This window comes from Sceloporus occidentalis, unplaced genomic scaffold, assembly GCF_023333645.1.
Source record: "Sceloporus occidentalis isolate IW3139 unplaced genomic scaffold, rSceOcc1.0.p SCAF_126, whole genome shotgun sequence".
NCBI classification, from domain to species: domain Eukaryota; kingdom Metazoa; phylum Chordata; class Lepidosauria; order Squamata; family Phrynosomatidae; genus Sceloporus; species Sceloporus occidentalis.
In genome coordinates this window covers 718,506-744,169 of record NW_028317106.1, presented here as the reverse complement: position 1 = coordinate 744,169, position 25,664 = coordinate 718,506, and the positions used below count along the sequence as shown (strand labels likewise).

Here is a 25,664-nt window from a genome sequence, read left to right as displayed (position 1 = left end):
TTCACGCATCCCCCGGACAGCCAAGGTACGTGCCCCCTCCTCCTCCTCCTGCCCCTCCTCCGGCTCCGCACTCTCTCTAATTACCCCAATTTGTGTCATTTTATTTTTCATTAACTCATGTTTACCTAATTCAGTAGTCTTTGCGATTAACCCCCTGTGTACCTACTGACACAGCACCAGACCAGAGCTTATTAGACGATCACCGCCATCTGCTGTACTTTGACGCTCCGTGTTACTCATCTCAGTAAATAAGTTCTGATCCGGTTGTCACTCTGGGTGCAGAACCCTAAATGTCCACCTGGGGGTGACATTGAACAGCGAATGAATTCTCTTGCCGTGAAACCGCCCATAAGGTTTATTATACGTACCACCCATGTGTCCCTGTTTAGCTGTGCCAGTCTCTCTACCAAACCTCTATGTCCCACTTTCCTCCCCTAAGACCCCTTTTTCCTCCCCTGATGCCCTTCTTTTCTAGGAGCTGGGTTTGGGGCTATCACCGGGTTCTACAGCCCTTAAAGCCTCAATAATGTGTATAGAAACGGCTTTGTGAATTAAACGGGGTAAATAAACCCCATTATTCTTTTTCTACATGCTTCAAAGTTCCTGTTGCCTTCTTAAATTGAATTTAAATGGGGTATTCGTTATTTTTGGGGGGTTTCTCAGGAACCTTTGCGGAAGACGGAAGGCTAAACTCGGGGCTTTTGTTTTTCGTCACTTATGTTGAGATTTGTAAGAAAAACGGTGACATTTTTGCAAATGTTAGGAAATACTGTAAAGCGGAAGTTCCCATTCATTTCCTAAATAAACCCACATAAATCAGGCCGTGATTAATACAAAGCGTTGTGACAGAAGCCGCTCTTGGCTGCTCGCTGACGCTTTAGTGTAGATGATGATAAGCGCTAATGCAGCTCCTGGCGAGCGCGTCGAGGAAGAGCTTATGGGGTAATCGCTGCAGCTGCTGCCCCGATCTGTCTCTTCCCCGTGTGTTCAGGTGCGAACTGGACGGATCAGAACTTCTAAAGCCGGATCTGGAGCAAAGCGGAGCGGTCACCGTGGAAACCAGATCTCCTCCATTTTTGGTTTAATAAATATGGCTTTAGCACCTAAACCAGAAACATTTGGATTGGAGGAAACTTTCTGGAGCCGATTCCTTCGCTGATCTCACAACCCCGGGTCTGGCTTTAGGGGGCCGCATAGTCCAGAGATCTGGAAGGCTTGGGCTGGCTTTAGGGGGGCCTCGCGTCCTCTTTATACGGACAGCTGGCTTGGAGCTGGCTCCCCTGAGACCGTGCTGATAATCCCCCACTGATTGCTGGAATCCCGTCCACGGGGGCCGTTTACACGGAAGATATCCCTCCTAGAGGCAGGTTGCTTACTGGGCTCCTGGCTCTGAGAGCGTAACTGGATCTGGTAATAAATACCCCGGTTTGGGACTGGCGGACCCCGTACGTTGGCGCTCCATGTGCCAGCCCTATTAATACCGACTTTAGCACCATTCTGGGAATGTAACCGAGCGAGGGAGGCGCCAGCTCCTGAAAAACCTGTCCCTGCAGGACCCCCCCCCCCACGGCATTCCCCAAAAAGGGCTCCGATGTTGGTCACAGAAAGAAAAATCTAATCAGTCCGTTATAAGCAATTCCAGCCTGAACTGCACAAGGTTGATGGTGGAAGGGCTTAAGCCCTTAAGCTAGAGGGCCAAAGGTTTAGCATCAGGAAATTGTGCTTTACTAAAAGGGTAGCAGATGCATGGAAGAGCCCACCAGCAGAAGTGGTAGAGATTTATACAGTGAAGGCGTTGTTGTTTTTTTTGGTTTCTGTATTTTCTTTCCTTTTTTCCCAGGACATTCGCTGCCATGAGCGGGGACCGAGAAATGTTGACTTTTGGTGAAGCCGCCCAGTTTCTTCGCAAATTGGAGAAAGAACGGATCGAAGCCCAAAATCAGCCTTTTGATGCCAAAACCTTTGTTTATGTCGTGGACAGTAAAGATCTGTACGTGAAAGGAATCGCGTCGGTGAAGACGGAGAGTGGCAGCGTACGTATCCTGTGCGCGTGGCGGTAAGACGTCTGCTGGCGTCCCCCACACTCCCACCGCACTCCCGGCGGCGGCTCGAGCAGAGGGAGCGTTAGATTTACCTGTTTGATGGGTTTTGCTTGCAGGTCGTTACTGTTAAGGAAGACGCCGTGTTTCCAAGAAACCCTCCCAAGTTTGATAAAATTGAAGCCACGGCTTTACTCACCCATCTGAACGAGCCCTCCGTGCTCTACAACCTCAAGGAGCGATACGCCGCATGGGTGATTTACGTACGTACGCATGTTAAACATGTGGCACTGACGCCAGCAGTGTGTCCGGTGCTGTGTCATCAACACTATATAGGGGCAAGCCCGTCACACACGGGCCACCCATAACCCATCACACAGGGGCCACCCATAAACCCATTGCACACTGACCAACCATAACCCACCGCACACTGGCCAACCATAACCCATCGCACACTGGCCAACCATGACCCATCGCACACTGACCAACCATAACCCATCGCACACTGACCAACCATAACCCATCGCACACTGACCAACCATAACCCACCGCACACTGACCAACCATAACCCACCGCACACTGGCCAACCATAACCCACCGCACACTGGCCAACCATAACCCTGTCACTAACGGTGGTTCAGGCTGTGGATCCACGCTGCAGTACAAGGAAAGGCGCCCCCAAGCGGTGATGACGAGCAGTGCAGGAACAACCAGATGGTACTAGGAGCTGGCAATCGGATAGTCGGGGTCACAAGCAGAGGTCAGGACAGGCAGCAAACAACGGACAGTCGGGGTCACGAGCAGAGGTCGGGGCAGGCAGCAAACAACGGATGGTCAGGTTCAAGCAAAGTTCAGGCAACGAAAAGGCAAATAAGGTTCTGGAACGCTAGTGAAGGCAATAAAGGCACTATCACAGGCAAGGGGTACATGCAGACTGAAGGTTTAAATAATCCTCTAGCTCAGGATCCTCCTACCCCCTAAATAAGGGGGAGGAGGAAAAGAGATAAATACCCCTTTAAGACGCGGCATAAATATACATGAGATAGCCGTTCGCGCATGCTGCTGAGACGCGCTGAGACGCGCGTCCCGTCTAACCTCAGATCACCACACGGGGGCGCGCGTCTAACGGCCGGACAGAACCACAACGCGTCTTCCCGCGAACAGAACGAGCAGGGGGCTGAACGCGCGGGCTGCGTCTCGGCTCCCCTGCTCGCGGCAACGCTGGAACCGCCTGCAAGGTAACAAACCCACCGCACACTGGCCAACCATAACACATCGCACACTGGCCAACCATAACCCACCCCACACTGGCCAACCATAACCCACCGCACACTGGCCAACCATAACCCATCGCACACTGACCAACCATAACCGACCGCACACTGGCCAACCATGACCCATCGCACACTGGCCAACCATAACCGACCGCACACTGGCCAACCATAACCGACCGTACACTGGCCAACCATAACCCATCACACACTGGCCAACCATAACCCATCGCACACTGGCAACCCATTACCCATCGCACACTGGCCACCCATTACCCATCGCACACTGGCCACCCATTACCCATCGCACACTGGCCACCCATTACCCATTGCACACCGACCTGAGCAAGAACCAGGCAGATGCCATGGCCGAAATGGGGGAGCAGATTGAAAACCTCCAGCTTGTTAAACAAAAACTTGAGAAAGAGAAGATCGAGTACAAATAGAGATCGATGATCTGGCTGGTAATATGGAATCCGTGTCCAGGTCCAAGGTGAGAGAGAGCACCTTCATGTTAGGGGCTCTTGATGGAAGTCCATTGAATGTTCGACTGGTTGTGTATACGTTATATACGTGTTATCTAAAATGGTGTCATACAGGCAGTTCTAGGTTAACCGTCGGGTGAATGGCCTGTTCCACGCTCCCAGTTCTAGGCAAAGTGGTTGTGGCGCACGCACATTCACGGTTGTTATTTGTATTCTTTCCATTGACAGGCTAACTTGGAGAAGATGTGTCGCGTGTTGGAGGATCAGCTGGCGGAAATAAAAACTCAACATGATGAGAACGTGCGTGTCGTTAGTGACTTAACGGCGCAAAAGGCCCGTCTTCAGAATGAAAATGGTAAGAATGCCAAATTCGCCTGCCCTTTTTACCGTTCCTGACTTCCTGTAGACCCTTTTCCTACTTGGAACCTTACTAGGAAATGGTAAGATGCAGGTTGACTCACCTACCACATGGAGGACATTTCTACACATTCAATGTCTTCCCCAGAGTCATTAATAGAGAAAAGGGTGACGGGGGCCTACTACACACACAGGTGGTAAAAGGGGTTATCGTTTGGGCAGTTTAAAGCGACGTTGTATGATCCTCTAGGCGGATTATCCCGTGCTGTGGAGGAGAAGGAAGCTTTGATTTCCCAGCTCACTCGGGTAAAGTTGCTTCCACCCAACAGGCTGAGGACATTAAAAGACAACTTGAAGAGGAAACCAAGGTAAAGTGATACCGCGTGTGCTGTCATAAACCAATGGAGTATGAACGCTTAGTATGTAAGGAGGGTTTAAGGAATACATGGTGTGTGTCTGATAATCTCAGAGGGACGTCATGAACAATAATTAATAATCAAAACAACTTTATCTGTATAAATGTACTTTTCCAGTAGGCTGATGGAATATTTCTGTGTAATGGTGGCTTCCTACCTATTTTTTTTAAATAATCCAGTCCAAAAATGCACTTGCCCACGCCTCGCAATCTACTTTTTTGTTTCCCTTGAATGTTAATTTTAAGCCGAATAAGTGATATGCAGGTTAAATTATATCTTTTTATGCACTCTTTATTATCAGCCGTTTGTTCTAGAAACGTTCTAGATCTTTATGTTTTTAGAGATCTCGGATCTCACTGATCAAATGGGCGAGCGCGCCAAGAGCTTGAACAAGATGGAGAAAAGCAGAAAGCAAGTGGAGCAGGAGAAAGCCGACTTACTGTCCGCTCTGGAGGAGGCAGAGGTACCCGTAAAACCTTCCCACCAAGCTCAGTAGACTTTTGTCTTTTGGTTGTGGTTCAGTAACAAACTTTGTTTATTTTTTAGATTTGGACGCAAAACATTGTTTTATTTAGGTCTATTTTGTTTGTGTGACTGTGACTCTTCTAGTTAGCGTCTTAACGGCGTGTTGTGTTTTTACGATGTGGTTTTTATGTAGGGGAGCCTGGAACACGAAGGTGCGAAAGTCCTGCGGATTCAGTTGGAGCTGAACCAGGTGAAATCAGAGGTTGATAGAAAAGTAGCGGAAAAGGATGAGGAAATCGACCAGATTGAACACAACAGCCAGAGAGTGATTGACGCCCTTAATAGCTCCCTTGAGTCTGAAATCAGAAGCAGAAACGATGCCCTCCGTGCCAAGAAAAAGATGGAAGGAGACCTTAATGAGATGGAGATTCGGCTGGGCCAACTGGCAGAGTCTCAGAAGCAACTAAAAAGCTTCCAGTCTCAGGTGAAGGTTCGTCGCGCCCCAGCACGGATGTAGCCATATTAACCATTAGCCAAGTTCCCCCAAAAGCCTGCCCTCCTTCCCACCCTTGAATCGTTGGGTATGGGATACCATTTGAGTGATTTATTCATAACCCAGTAAGAGAATGTTATTTGTGATCAGGTTCATCCTGCTGTCAGTTATGGCTTCGTTTAAATTAGGACAACCGGTTCCTCTCCAGACCTTCAGCTTGGGTTCAATATCACTGTGAGGTCCCGTTTAAAGACCCCCAAACCTTGTTCTTTGACCCTTCTTTGCTTGCCCTCTGTGACTACCTGTGACCCTCTGTCTATACTATATACCACCCTGCATGGGTTATTTTCCTCCACCAATCCGGGATTGAGGAGCTGACGAAAAGGCAGGAGCTCCTCGATGCCAGCGAACGCGTGCAGCTCTTACACACCCAGGTACTTTCACTTATTAACACCATTAACGGCTCCTTCCATGGCACGACCGCTTTACGTGCAGCGGCTGGGGATGACGTTGCCCTCAAGGCAGTCGCCGGCACCGGCTAAGGATACAATTCAGTCGCCAAAAGCATTTGATGAAACGCAACATTTTTGTTTTTAATGATGGTAGAACACCGGTCTTAAAGTGACGCATCCCAGCTTCAGTCTGAGGTGGAGGACGCCGTCCAGGAGCTGAGAAACGCGGACAGAAACGCCAAGAAAGCCATTACTGACGTGAGTTGTTTATATGTTAGGGAGTGTGATCTATGAAACAAACGTCCAGCTTTCCCAAGAACCTCACTGCACAGAAACAAATGGGGGGAAATCACACAATAAACATGAAAACCGGTTCACGCAAATTTACAAACCAAATCCGCTTTAAGTGCTTTGGAAAAAATAAAGTTTTTCTCCTTCATATTGAAGCCCATGGCAGGCTTTGTCCTGTTTGCTCCCTTTGCTCTCATTCTGTGGATTTATTAAGAGCATTAGTGGGTAGAGCGTTCCCTCCGAGGCCGTACGTATTACATTTCTCCTGCCACTTTGTCGCTCGGGATGTTTGTATCGCTCGCCAAGTCATCTGGGACGTACTGTACGGAACGCAGATTTCACACGTTGCAAAATTTAATGGCCTCTCCCACCAGGGTGCCTCGTTGGTACTTTATTTAATGTTTGCATTCTAGACTTATTACCCTGCCTGTCCAAAAGTAACAGTAAATGCTTTAAAGAAAGTGTTTTGAATAATTCATGTTGCTTTATGTGTCCTGTTGTGATGTAAACCATTGGTGGTCCAAGAGTTGTGCAAGTTAAACACCTCCAAAGGTCTGAGAAACGACCTTAAACTGGAAATAAATGGTAATTTTTGGAATATTGAATTTATATTCCACTTTGTAATTTGTAATGGCCGCCATGATGGCCGAGGAGCTGAAGAAGGAGCAGGACACCAGCGCTCACCTCGAGAGGATGAAGAAGAACCTGGATCAGACCGTGAAGGATCTCCAGAACCGGCTGGAAGAAGCCGAGCAGCTGGCGCTGAAAGGAGGCAAAAAGCAAATCCAGAAACTGGAGGCCAGGGTGAGTTTGTCGGGACCATGAGTGTTCCTCGCGTCCCAGCCAAGACGTCAGTAATGCTGCCTCCTTTCCTATTCGCTCCGATGCGTCTTTAACCCTAAACTTCTGTCCACCTGCGTTCAGAGCCGTTCTCGGGCAGATTTTGTAATTGTATCGTTTCAGGTTACGTGAACTTGAAAACGAGCTGGAGGCCAAACAGAAACAGAATAACGAAAATGTCAAAGGTTTCCGTAAAGTGGAAAGAAAACTCAAAGAACGAACGTATCAGGTGGGTGTCAGGTTTCCTAAAACATCATCAGAATTCCTTGTGCACCAAGATCGACGCCGTATATGTACGTCCGGAAATGCTGGTGACATTCGTTTGTCGATCTCTCCTCTCGCAGTCAGAAGAGGATCGGAAGAATGTTTTGAGACTGCAAGACTTGGTGGATAAATTACAAGCAAAAGTCAAATCTTACAAGAGGCAGGCTGAAGAGTCGGTAGGTATTAGGGGAAATTGACGTACATTGGCCAACCAGCTGATTCAGTTGAAGGGCAAGAGGGCAAGAGGGCAAAAGATCCTAAAACATATTAACACAAATTAAGTCATTCGTTGTGTATCCAGAATCAGAATCAACTGCAAACCCCAAGCTTTAGAAAAGGTCAAGAAATAAAAGAAAAATAATTCTGTGCTTCACAAACCGATGCTGCTATGGCAACAGGAAATGTTTCCAATAAAGTGTAAGCAGTATATAAGGCTCATTTAAGACAGCGTGGTTTCCCTTTTAGGAAGAACAAACCAACGTTCATCTTTCCAAACTGAGGAAACTTCAGCACAACCTGGACGAGGCCGAGGAACGCGCGGACATCGCCGAATCCCAACTGAACAAGCTCAGGGCCAAGAGTCGGGACTTCGGTGGGAAGGGGAGCGAGCTGTGAAAACCATGACGGTTAAAAAAAGCCAAAAAGGGTGAGTCTTATTCCAAAATCCTGCTAAACAGAGTCTGTCTGGTTGGATCAAGGCTGCTGTTAGATTTGCTTTGCTACATGTTGGTCCCGTTGACTATTGCGCATGTTTTCTCGTGCCAGAATGTGGGCATTCGTTCATCAACAGTCTCTAACAGATTTGGTGGTTTTGTATTCAGTACGCTGCGTTCTTGACTTGCTCTTGCTCTGTCTAGTTATATACAAGCGTGCATTAAAATGATTGACCGCTTATTGCATTGGCGAGGGTCCTGGTAGCGCATGGGTCATTGTTGCACGGAGGCAGCTTTGTTCGGCCTTCAGTTTTTCTCGTCTTGTTCTGCGCATGGTTTCATGGGTAAAGCCTCTGCTGGAGGCCGGCTACTTGTCCTTCAGGCTTTGTGACTTCATAATGCTATAGGAATTGGTTATGTGGTGGTTGGGTAACCCGACGCGTTTTCATGTCCCCTCACAGGTTAAAGGTGAAGCTGACTTTGAACTGGCGTGGGTGTGGTTCCAGAAAGCCCCAGGCGAGAGCATGGAGCAAGAAGGGCGCATGACTGAGGGGACGACAGGCAGCCCTCTCCCCCTCCCGTTTTCCTGTTTTTTAGTAAATTTGCTGAGTCAGCTAGGGGGGCCGGCGGGCAATGTTGATTGACGGCCCTGAGCTGACGATTGATAGGTGTGCATCACCTTACTGTGCTTAGGGGTGGGGGTCACTATATATATGGGAGCCCACCCCGTTTAGGTCACTTTTTCGATTTACCAGGAAAGCTTTCCCTCCCTCCCACCCCTCTTTTTTCTGTTTCTTGGCGGTTGGTTATCAAGGTGGCATAGCGCAAGGGTTAACCACCTTAGGTGTGGTTTGACCCGTGGTGCACAGGCCCTCGGCCTAAGTGCAGGACACTCCTTGGGCTTGTGCCTTGGTGAATCCTAGCCGTGACAATGGCTGCCGTGCAGGGGACGCCGGTGGTCTCTACGTTTTTACGGTTTTACGCCTGTGCCAGCCGGTTCGGTTGTTTACAATTTAGGGTTACGATTTGTAGCCTTTATATTTGGTTTACAATTGTTAGTTTTAAGGCTTGCACGTGTCATAGTAAGTCGGGTGGTGCGGCACGTGCATCGCTATATTATATACTATGTTATATGTGTTTACAAATAAAGTTCATTTTACTGTGAATAAAGTTATTTATATCTGTGTCACGGTGTGGAAGGCGTAAAGCGGACTGCACCGTGGCCTTATTTTTCCATAGTTGACTATAATAAAGCATTATATTATTTACTTTGTGTTTGTGTATTTATTGTGGGAAGGGGGGTAAAGAGGGCGTCGCGTTGGCGCTACCTCAGTCAAGGAATTATTCGTTTTTTTTAATGTTTTTGTAATGTGAAATAAAGCTGGATTTGTCGAGTGACATCATGCGCTATTTGATTGCGAGGTGCGACACTCCTTGTAATTGTTTACATGGGAATACAATAACTTCTAGAAGATACGTCACGTGTGAGCGGACACCGTGCGCTGAAAAGGTGTGAAAGTTGTGTTTTTACTATTATTATTTTATTTCCCGCATACACCGAGGTCGGTGTGCAGACAGAGCGGTTTCAGTAGGGCCTCTGAAAAGAGGGACCAGACAACATCAGAAAGAGACACCCAATTATCAGCAGAGACCGACCACAAGAAAAGAGAGAGAGGTCCTCACCAAAGAGGGTAATAGGAACGTAAACAGCCCAACGGTTACAGTTGTTTTTTACATGTGGGTTTCCTGATCACACGCCAACATGTAAGAAGTCTACTGATCACACGCCAACACGTGAGAAGTCTCCTGATCACACACCAACACGTGAGAAGTCTCCTGATCACACGCCAACACGTGAGAAGTCTCCTGATCACACACCAACAAGTGAGAAGTCTCCTGATCACACGCCAACACGTGAGAAGTCTCCTGATCACACGCCAACACGTGAAAAGTCTCCTGATCACACACCAACACGTGAGAAGTCTCCTGATCACACGCCAACACGTGAGAAGTCTCCTGATCACACACCAACACGTGAGAAGTCTCCTGATCACACGCCAACACGTGAGAAGTCTCCTGATCACACTCACATTCCCCACAGGGTCTTAGTGAAATAGATTTTTGACATGCTGATGGCTTTAACCTTGTGCAGATACTTTAAACACCCATGTGCTCAGAGGGCAGCCATGTTCCCCCGCGTGCTAACCCTTAGAACCCTCTTTAGAAACTGGAAGAAAAGACATGACACCAAGGACACCGTCTGCTAGAAATGTATTTGCGTCTAGAGCCTAGGATGCCACATGGCGTGTTCCCTATTTACAAAGCAGGACATATTTTATGAACATCCTTTGTAAATCTCTTCAACTCGATCCGCTTCACTCTTCTGCTTTCTGAAAGTGAAAAAACAAATAAAAAATAAAGTTAAAATAAATCCGACACAACATTTGGTGTTTGCACTCTCTCTCTCCAGCCTACAGAGACTGGAAGAACCATTAAATAGACAGATGTTTGGGGTTAGCCATCGGAGACATCCGAGACAAAGCATCTCACCTTGCCGATGTCACGACTTTTGGCTCTCAGCTTGTTGACCTGCGATTCTGCGATATCCGCACGTTCCTCTGCCTCTTCCAGCTCATGTTGAGTCTTTCTGAATCTGGACATGTGGACGTTAGCTTGTTCCTCCTAGGAGATAGTGGGGAGAGCAGAACGATTGACGGAATTCATGTTGATATGAGCCTTAATCTCCCAAGCAATAGATAAATAATGGGTTAATAGACCTCAAAATATGATACTTACCGACTCCTCTGCTTGCCTCTTGTAAGCCTTCACCTTCAGTTGCAATTTGTCCACTAAGTCTTGCAACCTAAACACGTTCTTCTTGTCTTCTTCAGACTGTAAGAAATAAATTAGAACATGTGAGTATTCAAGGGCAGATCAATTGGTTCTAAAGGCGTTGTGCATGTATGGAAGACTGGATCTTATGTACCTGGTAGGTCAGTTCTTTGACTCTTCTCTCATACTTTCTCACGCCCTTGATGGCTTCAGAGCCTCTCTTCTGTTCAGCTTCAAGCTCATTTTCCAATTCACGCACCTAGGATAATAAAAAAATCTAGTATCTGATACAATTCACGAGCTTCAGTAGCCATTTTACTATTTTTCTACATTCCACGTTTTATAAGCCACAAATTTGATCCATACCCTGGCCTCCAGTTTCTGGAGCTGTTTCTTGCCTCCTTTCAATGCCAGCTGCTCGGCCTCATCCAGACGGTGCTGGAGATCCTTCACGGTCTGATCCAGGTTCTTCTTCATCCTCTCGAGGTGAGCGCTGGTGTCCTGCTCCTTCTTCAGCTCCTCGGCCATCATGGCAGCCTGGTATATGAAACAGTCACCAGAAAATCCATTAGACATTCTACAGAGCATTTTTTTTTGAGTGAATAGTTAGAAATTAGGAAAATAGTTTGTTTTGTTCTAGATATAAATCTATGGATTTAAACTCTTCTTTGAATAGATATTTAATATCGTTTGATTAAAAGAAAAGCTGTACTTACATCTGTAATTGCCTTCTTGGCTTTTTCATCTGCGTTCCTTGCCTCCTGGACAGCTTCTTCTACCTCATTTTGAAGTTGAGCTATATCAGACTCAATCTTCTTTTTGGTGTTTATTAGGCTGGTATTCTGTTTGGTTAAAACAAAATAAAAAATAGAATTGTTTAGGGCTCCAAACTATTTTTTTTAATAGTAATTCATGACTATGCAATCGAGCGATGCTCACCTGGGAGTGGAGAAGTTGGACGCGTTCAGAGGCGTCCAGAAGCTCTTGTTCTGCCACCTTCCGAGAACGCTCCGTCTGTTCCAGGGCAGACCTAATCTCCTCGATTTCTGCAGTCATGAGATTGTTGCGTCTTTCAACGATGGCCAGCTGTTCCTTCAGGTCATCGTTTGCCCTTTGAGAATCGTCCAGGTGCAGTTGGGCGTCCTGCATTCAACAAAAGTCATGTAGTTATCAAACCAGTTTAGATGTAAGGCGCTACAACGTGAGGTGTTTTCTGCCAAAATACCTTAAGTTGTCCTTGCACGTTTCTGAGCTGCTTCTGGGCTTCTGCGGCCTGACGGTTGGCATGGCTGAGCTGGATCTCCATTTCGTTAAGATCTCCCTCCATCTTCTTCTTTAGCCTGAGTGCATCGTTCCTGCTCCTAATCTCGGCATCCAGAGAACTCTGCATGGACTCCAGAGCCCTCTGACTGTTCCTCTTCAGCTGTTCAATCTCTTCATCTTTCTCTGCAATTTTTCTGTCCACTTCAGACTTGATTTGATTTAACTCAAGTTGGATACGAAGGATCTTGGCCTCTTCGTGTTCCAGAGAGCCCTTGATGGATATTGACATTTAGAAATACTGAATAATTCTGTCCTTTTTGTGCCTTCACCATTTTTAATGCTACACTTACCTCTGCCTCTTCCAGGGCTGACTGGAGATCAGATTTCTCTTGTTCCACCTGCTTCTTAGACTTTTCAATTTCATGAATGGCTTTGCCTGTCTCAGAAATTTGTTCGGTCAGGTCAGAAATCTCATCTGGAACACAAAATGAAAGACGGATTATGAAATTGTAAAAATGCAGATGATCTTCCTTTAGATCTTCTCTAAGGCTGTAATGCAAGCTGCAGTGTGGGTAGTAAGTGGTCCCTGGAAAAAAGGCAGACAGCTCATTAGCTAATCTTTCCCAAACTTACGTTGCAGGTTCTTATTTTCTCTCTTGATAGTCTCCAGATGATCCAAGGCTTCTTCATAGGAGTTCTTCATCTTGAAGACCTCGGTGCCCAGAGCCCGAGCCTCCTTCAGAGAGGCCTCCAGCTCCGCCTGAGCTTCCTCGTACTTCTGCTTCCATTCAGCCAGGACCTGAGCAACAAAACCCATGATCAGCACAACTGGAATAAGCCCATGAGGAATACATGTGCCTTGCGTCAGTGGGATTTTACATAAAAAATATCTATATTACAGAACTTTTAAGGACACCCTCTACCTCACGATGCACCGTTATGTGTTTGTGTTAAAGACAAACCTTGTCAAAGTTCCTCTGTTTCTTATCGAGGGCCGCGCAGGCAGAGTTAGAGCGCTCTACGTCCACCATCAGATCTTCCACCTCTCCTTGGAGCCTCTGCTTTGTCTTCTCCAGAGACGCACACTTGGAGTTGACGGCCTCAATTTGTTCTTCAGCATCCTGGAGGCGCTGGGCAAGTTTCTTCCTGTTTTATATTAAAGGAGAGAAGGGAATCTCATGATATAGCCACAAGCTATAGTTCTTCTCAATATACAGGATGTCCTCGGGCAGCAGTACGGAAATTTCTGCTCTAATAAAAGGGAGCGAACCAACTAGATTAAGCAATTAGATGCAAACCTAGATTTTTATGGTACACATACTTGGCTTCCTCCAGTTCCTCTGTGCGCTGAATAGCGTCCGTCTCGTATTTTGTCCTCCATTGGGCGACTTCTGCGTTGGCTTTGGACAGGGCTCTCTGGAGCTCGGCCTTGGCTTCCTGCTCCTCTTCAAACTGCTCCCTGAGCAGATCGCAGTCGTGGCGGGCAGATTGTAGAGCGTGAGCGAGGGCGTTCTTGGCCTAGCGGGTGATAGCACCATTAGAACTATCTTCATGAATATTCATTGATTTAGCATTAGTATTTCAACAATGATAGGGAAAAATATTATCTTTGCTTCTATGGTTGTCATTTATTGTGTGGTCTTTGTCTAAATGAAAATACCTTTACTTCCTCTTCCAGGAGCCGTTTCAGCTCCTCCGTTTGTTGAGTGAATGCCTGTTTTCCTCTGGAAAGCTGAGAAATTAAAGATTCCTTTTCCTCCAGCTGCCGGGAGTATTCACCTAAAAAAAAAAATACAGTAAAGTATGAGTGTAAAATTTAATTCGCTCTCCGGTATGCATCAACGGCCATAGAATTACGCACAGTACAGCAATTACCGTTTTCTGTTTGAAGACGCGCTTTGTGAGCATTTAAGTCGTTAATGACTCGAATGTGCTCATCCTCCTTAGTCTTCACTTCATTGTATTGGTCCTCTAGTGCTCTGCACATTTTCTCAAAATTTGACTATTGAACAGTAAAAAAAAAAAAAAACAGGTCAGTAGTTTGGACTAGCCTTTTTCTGGATTGAAGGATAATTGATCTGTTCTATGTAATTTTTACGCACTCTGGATTTGGAAACAGACTCCATGTTGCTGGCCAGGTCGTCGATCTCCATCTTCAGTTCGCTCTTCTCCTTTTCCAGCTTCTGCTTCACACGCTGGAGGTTATCGATCTGTTCCCCGAGTTCCGCCGAGCTGTCGGCGTGCTTCTTTCGGAGAGCGGCGGCTGTGGCTTCGTGTTGTAGGGTGGCCTCTTCCAGATCACGGCGCATTTTCTGGAACTCGGCCTCGCGCTTCTTGTTCATCTCGATCTGAGTGGAGGTTGCTCCACCGGCTTCTTCCAGACGCTCGCTGATCTCCTCGAGCTCCCTGGAGAGGTCTGAGCGCTGTTTCTCGGCCTTGGCTCTCGCTGCCCGTTCCGCCTCAATTTCCTCTTCCAATTCCTCGATACGGGCCTAAATGCATAATAATCTGATTAATAGATGTCCTAAATCATTTATAAATCCACCATAAACATTGTAAGCTTTTAACCTGAAGCTCTTTGATTTTCTTGTGCAGCTGAGCAGCGGCAGCTTGTTCATCTTCAATCTTGCTTTGCAGTTGGTTGACTTCAAATTCCTTCCTGTTTAATAAGAAGTTATTACATATAATGTCCTTATTTATACTCGTATATACGTATGGCGTTTGACACCTGTTTTCTGACCATAAGAGCCTCATATGGTCTCTATGCATTCACTGCACATAAAGGTCTTTTCTTACTTTTTGACTTTTTCATCCAGTTGTTGTTTGTCGTTTTCCAAGTCCATAGTAGACTCCTGGGCCAGCTTCAGATCACCCTCCAGCTTCCTCTTGGCTCTCTCTAAATCCATGCGAAGCTTCTTCTCTTGCTCAAGAGAACCCTCCAACTGTTGGAAGATTGAACATTTGATGCATTAACGGTTGCACATACCACCTATATTTTCCTCATTTACAGTGAGGCTAAAATACAAAAGAGAACACTTAGATTTGATCTTTTGTCCACCTAAACACTCTTCATGTGGCATCATACAGCAGAATTGGGACATTCCGTTTAGAATATTGCGATGTATGTACGTACATCATCTACTTGTTGCTCCAGCTTGGTTTTGGCTTTGGTGAGAGTGTTGACTTTGTCTTCTTCAGCTTGCAGGTCATCCAAGGTCTGCTGGTGGGCTTCCTGAAGGGCTTTCTTTTCCTTGGTCAGTTTGGCGATGCTCTCGTCCAAAACAGCCATTTCTTCTGTTAGATTTTTCACCTACGTTAGAAGATATTTAGATTAATTTAACATAAAATATTATATTACATAAAACAATGATCCTTGAATCTAGCATATTAAGATGTAACCAGGAAGATGCATTACTTTGTTCTCTGTGGCGTGTTTCTCCTTCTCAACCTTGGCCAAAGTCAACTCAAGGTCGTCTATGTCTTTCTTAAGTTCAGAACATTCGTCCTCCAGTTTCCTCTTCTTAGCCGTCAGCTCGGCGTTGGATTCCTCTTCTTCTTCAAGCCTCTCATTGATCTCTTTGACTTTTGCTTCAAGCTGAATCTTGGCTTTGATGAGGCCTTCACATCTTTCTTCAGCATCTGACAAATTTTCTGATTCCTGCAGACATTTTATTTACAGAATTACTATAGGTTTGTCCAAAAGAATGGCGCAGTCAACAAGTAAATGGACAATCGTTATGCTGAAGTCTTTCCTGTAACTATTTTTTGCTTATTTTTAATTATACTTTTGGCTGATGAATTTAATAGTAATCTGCCTGTCATTGGAGCATTTATGGAAAAATGGACCTGTCTCCAGCACTTTTCTAAATTATAGTATACATTTATTTAAAAAAAAGCAGTTGGGGAATATTATCTACTCGTGATAACAAACTTACAGATGTAACTTGAAGCTGTAGGTCATTCTTCTCTTGAAGAACAGAGACCATTTTCTCCTCCAGCTCCTTCCTTTTAGCTTCTGACTTTGCCAGAAGCTCTTTTGTCTTCTCAAACTCTTCCTTCATGTTTTGCATCTCCTTCTCGGACTCGGCACTCTTCAGGAGAGGCTTGATCTTGAAGTAGAGCTTCATCCATGGCCAGTGCTTGACGTTCATGAAGGCGCGGACGTTGTACTGAATGCAGAAGACGGACTCCCTGGAAAATGAAATCAAAGTTTATTCAGCATTCTCTCCTAGATGTGTTTCTATGTGATATTCATCTCATAAGAAAAGTACCTCCTCTCCATCATCTTTTTGAACTCCACTCTCATAAGGAACCCACGGCACATAGCCTGAGTACGAGTGATCAGCTGAGCCAACTTGTCATCTCGCATCTCCTCAAGGGTACCCAAAAGACCGGCTTTGAAGAAGACCTTTTTAAAAATAATGGTAAAATGTTTGTTGTAGATTTTTGTCAGTAATTCTGTGATGTGCTTTGTAATATTAATAAGAATCTCTTCACAGTCAGTACATAATTAAGTAAGCGAGTTATAAATAATATTTCTATTTTGTAAATCTTGTGCCTTACCTTAGTGTGACCGAATTTGTACTGAGTATGGTCAACATCAATAGAACCCAGAAGTTTCTCCGAAGCCTTCTTGCTATCAATGAACTGGCCATCGGGGATAGCGCTGGCATTAAGGATCTTGTAACTGTAGAGGAACCAAGATTAATTTAATATAATCCTTGGTGTAACATGAGTCACAAAACTGCTAAAATATAAATAATACATCGGTTATATGAAGGAATGACCCATACCGCTGTTTGAAGTCACCGTATAGGATTCTGCTGGGGAATCCTTTCCTGCAAATCCTGATGCCCTCCAGCACCCCGTTACACCTGAGCTGATGCATGACCAGGTAGTGATCCATGGTACCTAAAGAGAAATATATTAAGTTATTAACAGTCATAATAGTGATCAGTACCTTAGACCATTCCAAGGATACCTTTCCTCAATTTAAAAAAATGGTCGTCGTAACTCACCGGGGGTCTTCGTCTCATTGGGAATCAGACAACGTACAAAGTGAGGGTGAGTGCTCCTCAGGTTGCTCATCAGTTTGTTCAGATTCTCCTATAAGATGTAAATACAGAAGATGTCACCTTCACCTAATAGCAACATGAACTTAAAATGAGGAGTAGAATTCACTCAGAACAGGTTTTTTTACCCTGAAAAGAGCAGACACGGTCTGGAAAGAGGAACCCTTCTTCTTGCCACCCTTCTTGCTACCAGAATCTACAACAGAGCAAATGTTTAAAGCAGTGGCAATAACCTCATTGAATGAATATGAATGTGCATGAATATTAGTTGGCGATGATGGGGAGGCAGGTATATTAATTATGTTTTTACATCATCTCTTAACAATGATTTAGTACCTGCGTCTGTTGCAGAATATGCAGAATAAAGGAATGACAGAAGCTTCACAGAAGACTTCTGGTAGAGCCCAATGACGGTTTCATTCAGCGGGTCCTTATTCTTGTCGAGCCACCCAGAGATGTTGTAATCCACCGTCCCGGCGTAGTGGACGAGGGAGAAGTGAGCCTCTGCCTTGCCTTTGCCTGGTTTTGGCTTCTGGAAGTTGTTGGATTTGCCGAGATGTTGGTCATAGAGTTTGTTGGTGAATGAAGTGTCTGTTGCCTTGGGGAACATGCACTCCTCTTCAAGGATGGAGAAGATGCCCATCGGCTATCATGCAAACAGTGAAAACGTTAAACAATTGGAAAGCTGGCTATATATATATATATATATGTCAGAATATCATCAAAACGAAACATAATATAAAACGGTTCCAGCAACAGCTAATGCTTCTATTTTTCTGTTATGTCTAATTACAACTTGTATTGACACGTATTCGGTACCTTCTCAATGAGCTCGATGCAGGCGGCCAAGTCCATGCCGAAGTCGATGAACTCCCACTCGATCCCTTCCTTCTTATATTCCTCTTGTTCCAAGACGAACATGTGGTGGTTGAAGAACTGCTGCAGCTTCTCGTTGGTGAAGTTGATGCACAGCTGTTCCAGGCTGTTGTACTGTTTTTGGAAAAGTCCAGATTGTTCAGATAAATAAGAGATTTAATGTCACATTATACACCTTCTGTGCCGGTTATGGGTTATCTTTGTTATTGTGATGTTACTTACGTCGAAGATCTCAAAGCCGGCTATATCCAAGACACCGATGAAGTGTTGTCTTGGTTGCTTGGTGTCTAGCTGCTGGTTGATACGGATGACCATCCACAAGAACATCTTCTCATAGACAGACTTGGCCAGGGCACCAACCGAGTTGTGTACCTTTTTAATTAATAATAATTCAGAGCTCATTAGAAGCCAGACTCAGAAAGTAGGTTTGAGCTGAGCAGATTTCAGTAAGGGAGGGAGATGTTGCGTTGGAATTACCTGTTGCACGGTTTGACCTTTGGTCACAAATTCATTCCCGACTTTGACTCTGGGGTAGCACAAGGCCTTGAGCAGGTCGGCCGAGTTCAGACCCATCAGGTAGGCAATCTTGTCAGCCACTGTGAAACAGTTTGAGAATATGGTAAGCAGTGCTCTTGAAGGAAGAAACCACCATCTTCTCTCAGAATATGATATTTGGCTTGTGCCAAAAACTCAAACCCACGTGGTTAACTTTGTATTTATTGCTGATCTATTGAAGACCATTCTGCGAATAGTGTGTGGACTCACCTTCTGTGCCGTCGGGCTCGGCCTGCTCCTCTCTTTGCTTCTGCTTGAACTTCATGTTGCCGTAGTGCATGACGGCGCCCGTCAGCTTGTATATTCCTAGTTTCTCATCTGAATTGAACCCCAGGATGTCAATGGCTTCCTGCAAACCACAATGTTTCGTCATATGGCATGGAAGGCACGTGTCCAGTCAGAATATACGGTCAGTTTGAGGGACAATGTATCTTAAACTGAGTAAGCGAAGACTTACATCAGTGGCCATCAGCTCCTCTTGGTCATCAATGCTCGCCACAGTGAGTTCACCTTGGCTGATGAATGGGAAGTCGTAAGGGTTGGTTGTAATCAGCAGCTGTTCTGTTTAAAGAAATTTAAAAAAAAAGGATAGTCATCTTTAGATATTTCCTTGAGCTTGGCGTCCCCCCAGCACAATGAAGTGTTTTTTTTCTACGCGTACTTACCGATCAGCTCCGGCTTCTTGTTAGACATGATCTGATAGAAGATGTGGTAGCTCCTTTCTGCTGATAACTGGAATGTTACTCTAGATTTTTCCAGCAGATCTAAACAAATTTATATGGATTACTGACATGTTTGACATGTGATATTTCAGGTTACATCATAATCTTCCGTATTAAACTCACATGTTTCGATATCAGCAGAGGACAGTTTGCCGGTGGTTCCAAAGTGGATTCTGATGAATTTACCCTAAGGTTTAAAATATGAATAAAGTCCATGACTTGTGATTATTAACACTTACTACTGCCTACGTTGAAGTATTCCAAAAGGAAATACTCTGAGTTCTCAGTCTGTTCAGACAGTTCGAGCCAACTTACGAAGCGGGACGAGTTGTCGTTCCTCACGGTCTTGGCGTTACCGAAGGCCTCCAGCAGAGGGTTGGCCTGGATGATTTGATCCTCCAGGGTACCCTACAAAGATGATATTTTGAATTTTGTTTGTGGAACTATGATCTCAGAGGAAACATATCACAGCTGAAAGGCTGAGCTGCCCATGACAATGCTTGGATGAACCCATGTGATCAGATGATTTGATTGTCCTTCACTCAATATGACATTATTGTGAATAATAACCCATGATGGAAAGATATTAATTAGGGCTCTGCTGGTGCACTTAAGTCTCATAGACCAACCTTGCTCTTCTCGGCTTCTTTCTGCTTCTTGTCTCCAGTAGCTGCGATTGTCGCAAAGTACTGGATGACACGTTTCGTGTTCACAGTCTTTCCGGCCCCGGATTCTCCGCTGGGGAAGAAATTAGATGATTACTTGTATTACCAGCGCCCCACCTTATGGATACAAGTTATTTGAAGGCTTCCATACATTCAAAATAAATCAAGGCTATTACTGCGTTATGGAACTATTTGGTAACATTTACAGATATTGTCAAAGGTTTACACTTACGTAATCAGGACGGACTGATTCTCACGATCTGTTTAAAAGGAAAAAAAGAATGATACTGTTTCTCTCGAGCATGTCTTATATTCATGTATTTACTTGACTATATATATTATTTTAGTTATTACATTAGATAAGGAAACAATGTTTCTTATCCATTTTTTCCTTTTAGTAGTACAAATTAAACATGCCCAGAATGTTAGGTCCAGAAGAAGCTCACCCGTTAACATGGCCTGATAGGCGTTATCAGAGATGGAGAAGATGTGTGGTGGAGCCTCCTGGCGCTTCTTGCCCCGGTAAGCGTTCACCACCTCCGGGTTGTAGACGGGAAGCCACTTGTAGGGGTTCACGGTGGCGCAGAACAACCCGGAATAGGTCTATAAGGAGGATAGTTGGACAGTAAGAAGAACCACCACACTTAATAGGAAGTTCAGAGAAACGTTCTCCTAGATTACACGGCTCAACATGAGTTCAAATATTAATAATCAATAAATATACTATTCATGCAAATGAAGCTGGGTTGTCTAACGCTTAACAGACAGCATGGCAACGTAACCATTGTAGTGTACCCTGTATTCACGTACCCAAGTCTTCTGTAATTAGGCAAAAATCCACCCTGTATGTTGGCCCCGGGGCAGTTGCTTAGAGCAAAAATTGCTTAGAGCTAAAATTGGTTCCACAGGAGCTCAAACTTACGTAGATCATCCAGGCTGCGTAACGCTCTTTGAGGTTATACAGGACGGACGGTTCGTTCAGGTGGGTCATCATGGCCATGTCTTCGATCTTATCATACTTGGGTGGGTTCATGGGGAAAACCTCATCGTCCTTCACTGTTACAGTCTGCAAAACATTATCAAAGATTATTAGATGTCAGTTCCAGCCTCTAGTTAGAAAGCCGACTTTTCCCCCTTTTTTGTTGTAAAACCCCCTCCTTACGGTGTTGTCTTCTTTCTTGACCGTGACTTTTCCACCCTCTCGGCTCTGAATGACACCCTTCACATACATCTGCTTTGGGTCTACCACAAAGTAACAGGTTTTGGCGTCAAACGGTCGGTTCTGGGCCTCAATCCTCTCCTTTTCCGATTTTCGGAGGAATTGGGCGGCCTCCCCAAATGCAGCCATCTCACCGTCCCCCATGGCTGGTTTTTACTGCAGAGAAAGGAGAAAATTAGTAGAATAACCAGGAGATTAGCCCTGGAGCTGCCATAAAACTACACGGCAAGTTAATCTATGGATCCTAAAAACATATGGCTGATTAGAGAGGTTAAACATTCAAGATTGACAACATTTTACTACAGTAAGATCTCACGGAAAAGCTTCTTCACATTCAGAATAATTTTAATTATTTTTCTCTAAGTCCACTGTGGCCCAAACGGTTAAATTGTCCTGGACTTTGGGGTCACATGTATAGTAATTTAAGCGTATAATATTGAATATCCTTTTATTGTTCCATGGAAAATTAATACAAATTTAGTTTTTTAGTATATTAATTTTTTTTAGTGGGATACATAAGGCAACTTACCTTTAGTATCCTTCCTAGGTGGAAAAAATGTGAAAAGGAAGAAAGCTGCGGAAAAAAACAGGTTGTGTTAATTTTATTAAAATGGTGAAAGTTGTAAAAATTAATTATTTGAAAACCCCAAATAAAAATGCCTAAGGCTCGGTTGCTGGAATGAATATTGTGTTAATCCTTAAATATTTTTATTAGCGTTCCTGAGTGCGCCGATCTCTCGATGTATCTCCAAGGGAAAGAGCTGCCACAGCTGCTGACGAACACGTTTCATGCGTATAAAATAACAAATAAAAAAAATTGTACGTAACTCAAACTACATTTCTGGATATTTTTGAAAAGCTGAAATTAAAGATTGAAAATAAATTATATTTAAAATATTTAATTTAAAGATTAATTTTTTGCATAATTGTTACTTAAGGCTGATTTTAAGAGATGGAAACCCAATCAGAAATCCAACATAAAACGTTTAGAGTTCCAGAATAACCCTTTCATATATACCTAAAAAATGTATCTACGCATCTTTCTATTTTAAATTTTTACGTTTGGATGCGTTTTTAATGGGGCGATCATTCGATTCTTCGATCTGATTTGGCGCTTGAAACATTATCGTCTTCTATCTAAGCTTTGAATATTTAATATAATAAAATTACACTATTTTACCTACCCCAACTTAATTTCCCTGCAAAAAAAAAATATCATTCAAATTTTAGTTTTGAATTACCCAAACTGGGATTTTTGTTTAAAAAAAAAATAAAAAAAAATTTAATTAAATAAAAAAAACTAAAAAACCCTAAAAAAAAAAATACAATTTAAAAAAAAGAAATGTAAAGACTTTGGCGCTGTTGGTCTTCTGGTCCTCAAGAGACACAGACCCCGTGGGACTAACTTACCTCTAGACGCAGAGCGAGTGAAGGATAGAGGCTCTCTGATTCCTTATCGCATTTATACCGTAACATCTGCTAATTCAGCAATATCGGCACCTATATTTGGGCATTAATATTACGAGCCCTCGGTTGTTAATTTGTCGATGCTATAATTGCACCCGCGTCGAACGCTGGATGATATGAGATACGACCGGTACCCCCCCGGCCATATGGAGTAACCATTTTTGTTGTGTGAAGTTTTTATGTCGATGATCCCAATATAGAACTGCGATTTCAAGCAGAACTGAATCTCGATAGAATGTTTCTGCGGACGAGAAGGAAATTCCATATATTTCCAGTGTACGTTTTCTCAAAATTTATTAACGTTCCGTGCAGGGTATCGTTTTCCGCTGCCGAGGAACAGATGCCTGCGTGTTGACAGTTGCTACGTATAAAATATCTCGCCTGCAATCGCCCAGAAAAAAAACTGATAAGATGTTTAGAACATGCAACCCCATCGCACAATTCTCCGCGCTATTATTTATTCATTTAATGGGTTTAAGGACAACCCGTTGTCCTTAAGGGTTAAAATTTTAATTTTGCTTTCAGATTTGTTCCCTTTATTACTAGGAAAGAAATTATAATTATAAAATGCCGGTAGATTGGGATTTAAATAAATGATGACCCCCACAATCGTCGCTGAGATCATCTAGGGCTGAGTATTCCATGAGAAGGAATTAAAGATATTATTTTAGGAGTTTATGATTTTACCAACAAATTTGGTTGCGGAATCGACAACTTTTTTTTTCCAACTATATTTGTTAAAAATTCCATAAGGGAATTTAAACACGAATAGGACAGGAAAATGGTTACCCTGAATCTAAAATGAGCCCAAAGGACTGATTAAGGTTTGATGGCCGACTAGACGGGGAGAAGGGGTCCGATCTGCCGGCGGATGGGCTTGGTGGTTGGTATACAATACAGGGTTTCTGCCTTGGGGTTGTAAATCCTCGGTGTAAACGCTCGGTGTACGACAAGCCGCTGCTGTCGGCATTAAGAGATGAGTGTGCAGGGATCTCGTGGACGTGAAGATATGATTAATCCCAGACGTGCTTTTGGCGTCTCTTTGCTCGTAGTCCATGGCATGCGAGTCTACGTTATTCTGAAGGTTCTCACTATACGGTCCGTGGACCCCCAGTTAGATTATTTCAGGCTACTCTTGCCCAAAGTTGGTACATTTAGTTTGGACTAAACCTCTGTGAACCCTATATGTGGGCCTTGTTTGAATTGTAATTATTGTGATTATAATTGATTTTTGGGGTGAAATATACATGTCGCGTTGGATTCATTTTTTTTTGTTATTCTCAATTCTCCGGTTTGCGTTTTGCTTCTCCGTGCTGTCGGGTCACTCGTCAAGGGCGTTCGAATTAACATCTACTAAACATAGGCTCCAACATGCGGTCGGAAAGTAGATCAGTTTAAGTGTTAATTGTACTTGTTGACCTTGAAGTTGGAACTTAAGAAACTTTATTTTTTTCTTAAAAATGTTCGATTTTCTCTGTCTTTGGTATTTTATAAATAACAAAAATAGATATTTTATTGCAACATATTTACATTTAATTTGACCTTATGAATACAGGACTAATATTATGTTTGTACTCTTCTGGTGATATCTTTTAGTGATTTTTTTTTTACGTGTTTATTAAAAACATGGAAAACGATGCATTACATTAGAATCTAAAACGTCTTTTTCAGGAAGTGGGTTAAGTCAGGACACGAGCTTCTGAAATCTAACACTCGGGCTTCTCTGACTGGTGATCTGTTCCATGTCAACACTATGCTCTAAGTGATATGGAGACCGTCACTCAATAGGCAAAAAAATATTTGCTGTTTTTCAGTAAACTGTGCAAAGTAATCGTCCGTACGCACTCCCTAAGTGCGCAGCAAGCAGGAAGCGGTGTTAGGATCCAACAGGAAGTAAGTGTTGCAAAAGGAAACTGCTTCCCCCAGTCTAGGGAAACATGCTAATGCCATTTTACAGCGATTTACTTCTAATGAAATATTCTTTAAATCTCTCTAGCTGACAGGGATAAATGGGGACGCGCGTGTGGGTCGTTTTATTTATGTATTTTGTATCTGGAAAGCGTTATTGCCAAGCATGAGAGATGGTGATAATCTTTCAACTGAGCTACCAAGCCAGGCTCTCCCCTACTTTTATACATCAGACCGGCATGTATAAAACTCTCTGCCCAGTGTCCACGTCTCCTGCCAAGATCATTCAGCTCTCACGGAGCAGCTCGGAAGTTTGTGTCCAGTTACTAAAACCAGTAGCTTCCAGTTCATTGTGGGCTTTGGTGCCACATACTGGCCACCTCTCCACCTGTGCACCATTACAGTATTTTACCCCCTTTGTTATATTAAGGGTTAAAGGGTTATCTGAAAATGAGCTCATTTTAATACTGGCCCCTCGATGTGATGAGAATAATTATGTTTTTATATATTAATTATTATTGATTATAATATGAATACAAATATTATTATGGATAATATTATTATTATTTATCGCTTATATCTGCATTGTACCCGAGGGTTATACATCTGCAACTCTCTACGAGCGCAGTTAACCAAATACTGTACGCTCAGACCGTGGCCCCCCCGGCCCCCAGTAACTCAGCCCACCAAAGCCTTTAGAGATTTAATAGCGTCGATAAACTCATTTTGCATCACGCCAACCGTTTTAACGCGCATTAGTAACATATAATTTGTCGCCTTCTCGAATGTACTTGGATTTTCCATATGTCTGCGTCTTAACTGCCAGCGCATCAAATCGGACGGCGATCAACAGGAGCGGGACTGCCGCGTCGGCACATTCCCAGGTGGGTCCCTTTAGTGATATTCCCCAAATATAGATCGCTATATTGCTGTATTTGCGAATCGTCGCCGTATATAAGAAGTCTGGATACACAATGTTATTCCCTCGAGATCTCCCTGCTAGACGAGGTAAGCTTGCCAGAGAAATCATCAAAATGTATATTATGTGAAATGCGACG

The 25,664-nt window shown here is 44.0% G+C and overlaps 1 protein-coding gene and 1 pseudogene across 1 annotated transcript in view; one reads left to right on the top strand and one right to left on the bottom strand.

Moving 5' to 3' along the window:
- Nucleotides 1–886: 886 nt before the first annotated feature.
- LOC149281906 (myosin-13-like) lies at nucleotides 887–5,551 on the top strand (annotated as a pseudogene).
- Nucleotides 5,552–10,288: 4,737 nt separating this feature from the next.
- The window catches only part of LOC149281905 (uncharacterized), a 31,643-nt gene continuing 16,267 nt past the window's right edge, over nucleotides 10,289–25,664 (bottom strand). Inside the window, exons 39-77 of the mRNA XM_089498814.1 lie at nucleotides 21,175–21,377; nucleotides 20,935–21,078; nucleotides 20,459–20,615; nucleotides 20,245–20,272; nucleotides 19,977–20,085; nucleotides 19,663–19,755; nucleotides 19,471–19,534; nucleotides 19,291–19,389; nucleotides 19,083–19,186; nucleotides 18,836–18,974; nucleotides 18,548–18,666; nucleotides 18,293–18,442; nucleotides 18,014–18,184; nucleotides 17,531–17,840; nucleotides 17,323–17,390; nucleotides 17,141–17,228; nucleotides 16,916–17,033; nucleotides 16,686–16,809; nucleotides 16,394–16,530; nucleotides 16,058–16,313; nucleotides 15,538–15,780; nucleotides 15,256–15,432; nucleotides 14,919–15,064; nucleotides 14,691–14,781; nucleotides 14,225–14,614; nucleotides 13,998–14,124; nucleotides 13,783–13,901; nucleotides 13,444–13,640; nucleotides 13,085–13,268; nucleotides 12,756–12,921; nucleotides 12,473–12,597; nucleotides 12,085–12,393; nucleotides 11,799–12,002; nucleotides 11,576–11,701; nucleotides 11,226–11,396; nucleotides 11,014–11,118; nucleotides 10,824–10,919; nucleotides 10,578–10,709; nucleotides 10,289–10,417 (exon numbers count right to left, since the gene is read on the bottom strand). Coding sequence (XP_089354940.1) covers nucleotides 10,403–10,417; nucleotides 10,578–10,709; nucleotides 10,824–10,919; nucleotides 11,014–11,118; nucleotides 11,226–11,396; nucleotides 11,576–11,701; nucleotides 11,799–12,002; nucleotides 12,085–12,393; nucleotides 12,473–12,597; nucleotides 12,756–12,921; nucleotides 13,085–13,268; nucleotides 13,444–13,640; nucleotides 13,783–13,901; nucleotides 13,998–14,124; nucleotides 14,225–14,614; nucleotides 14,691–14,781; nucleotides 14,919–15,064; nucleotides 15,256–15,432; nucleotides 15,538–15,780; nucleotides 16,058–16,313; nucleotides 16,394–16,530; nucleotides 16,686–16,809; nucleotides 16,916–17,033; nucleotides 17,141–17,228; nucleotides 17,323–17,390; nucleotides 17,531–17,840; nucleotides 18,014–18,184; nucleotides 18,293–18,442; nucleotides 18,548–18,666; nucleotides 18,836–18,974; nucleotides 19,083–19,186; nucleotides 19,291–19,389; nucleotides 19,471–19,534; nucleotides 19,663–19,755; nucleotides 19,977–20,085; nucleotides 20,245–20,272; nucleotides 20,459–20,615; nucleotides 20,935–21,078; nucleotides 21,175–21,377 — 5,804 coding nt within the window. The 3' untranslated portion in view covers nucleotides 10,289–10,402. The remainder of the gene's footprint in view (nucleotides 10,418–10,577; nucleotides 10,710–10,823; nucleotides 10,920–11,013; nucleotides 11,119–11,225; nucleotides 11,397–11,575; nucleotides 11,702–11,798; nucleotides 12,003–12,084; nucleotides 12,394–12,472; nucleotides 12,598–12,755; nucleotides 12,922–13,084; nucleotides 13,269–13,443; nucleotides 13,641–13,782; nucleotides 13,902–13,997; nucleotides 14,125–14,224; nucleotides 14,615–14,690; nucleotides 14,782–14,918; nucleotides 15,065–15,255; nucleotides 15,433–15,537; nucleotides 15,781–16,057; nucleotides 16,314–16,393; nucleotides 16,531–16,685; nucleotides 16,810–16,915; nucleotides 17,034–17,140; nucleotides 17,229–17,322; nucleotides 17,391–17,530; nucleotides 17,841–18,013; nucleotides 18,185–18,292; nucleotides 18,443–18,547; nucleotides 18,667–18,835; nucleotides 18,975–19,082; nucleotides 19,187–19,290; nucleotides 19,390–19,470; nucleotides 19,535–19,662; nucleotides 19,756–19,976; nucleotides 20,086–20,244; nucleotides 20,273–20,458; nucleotides 20,616–20,934; nucleotides 21,079–21,174; nucleotides 21,378–25,664) is intronic.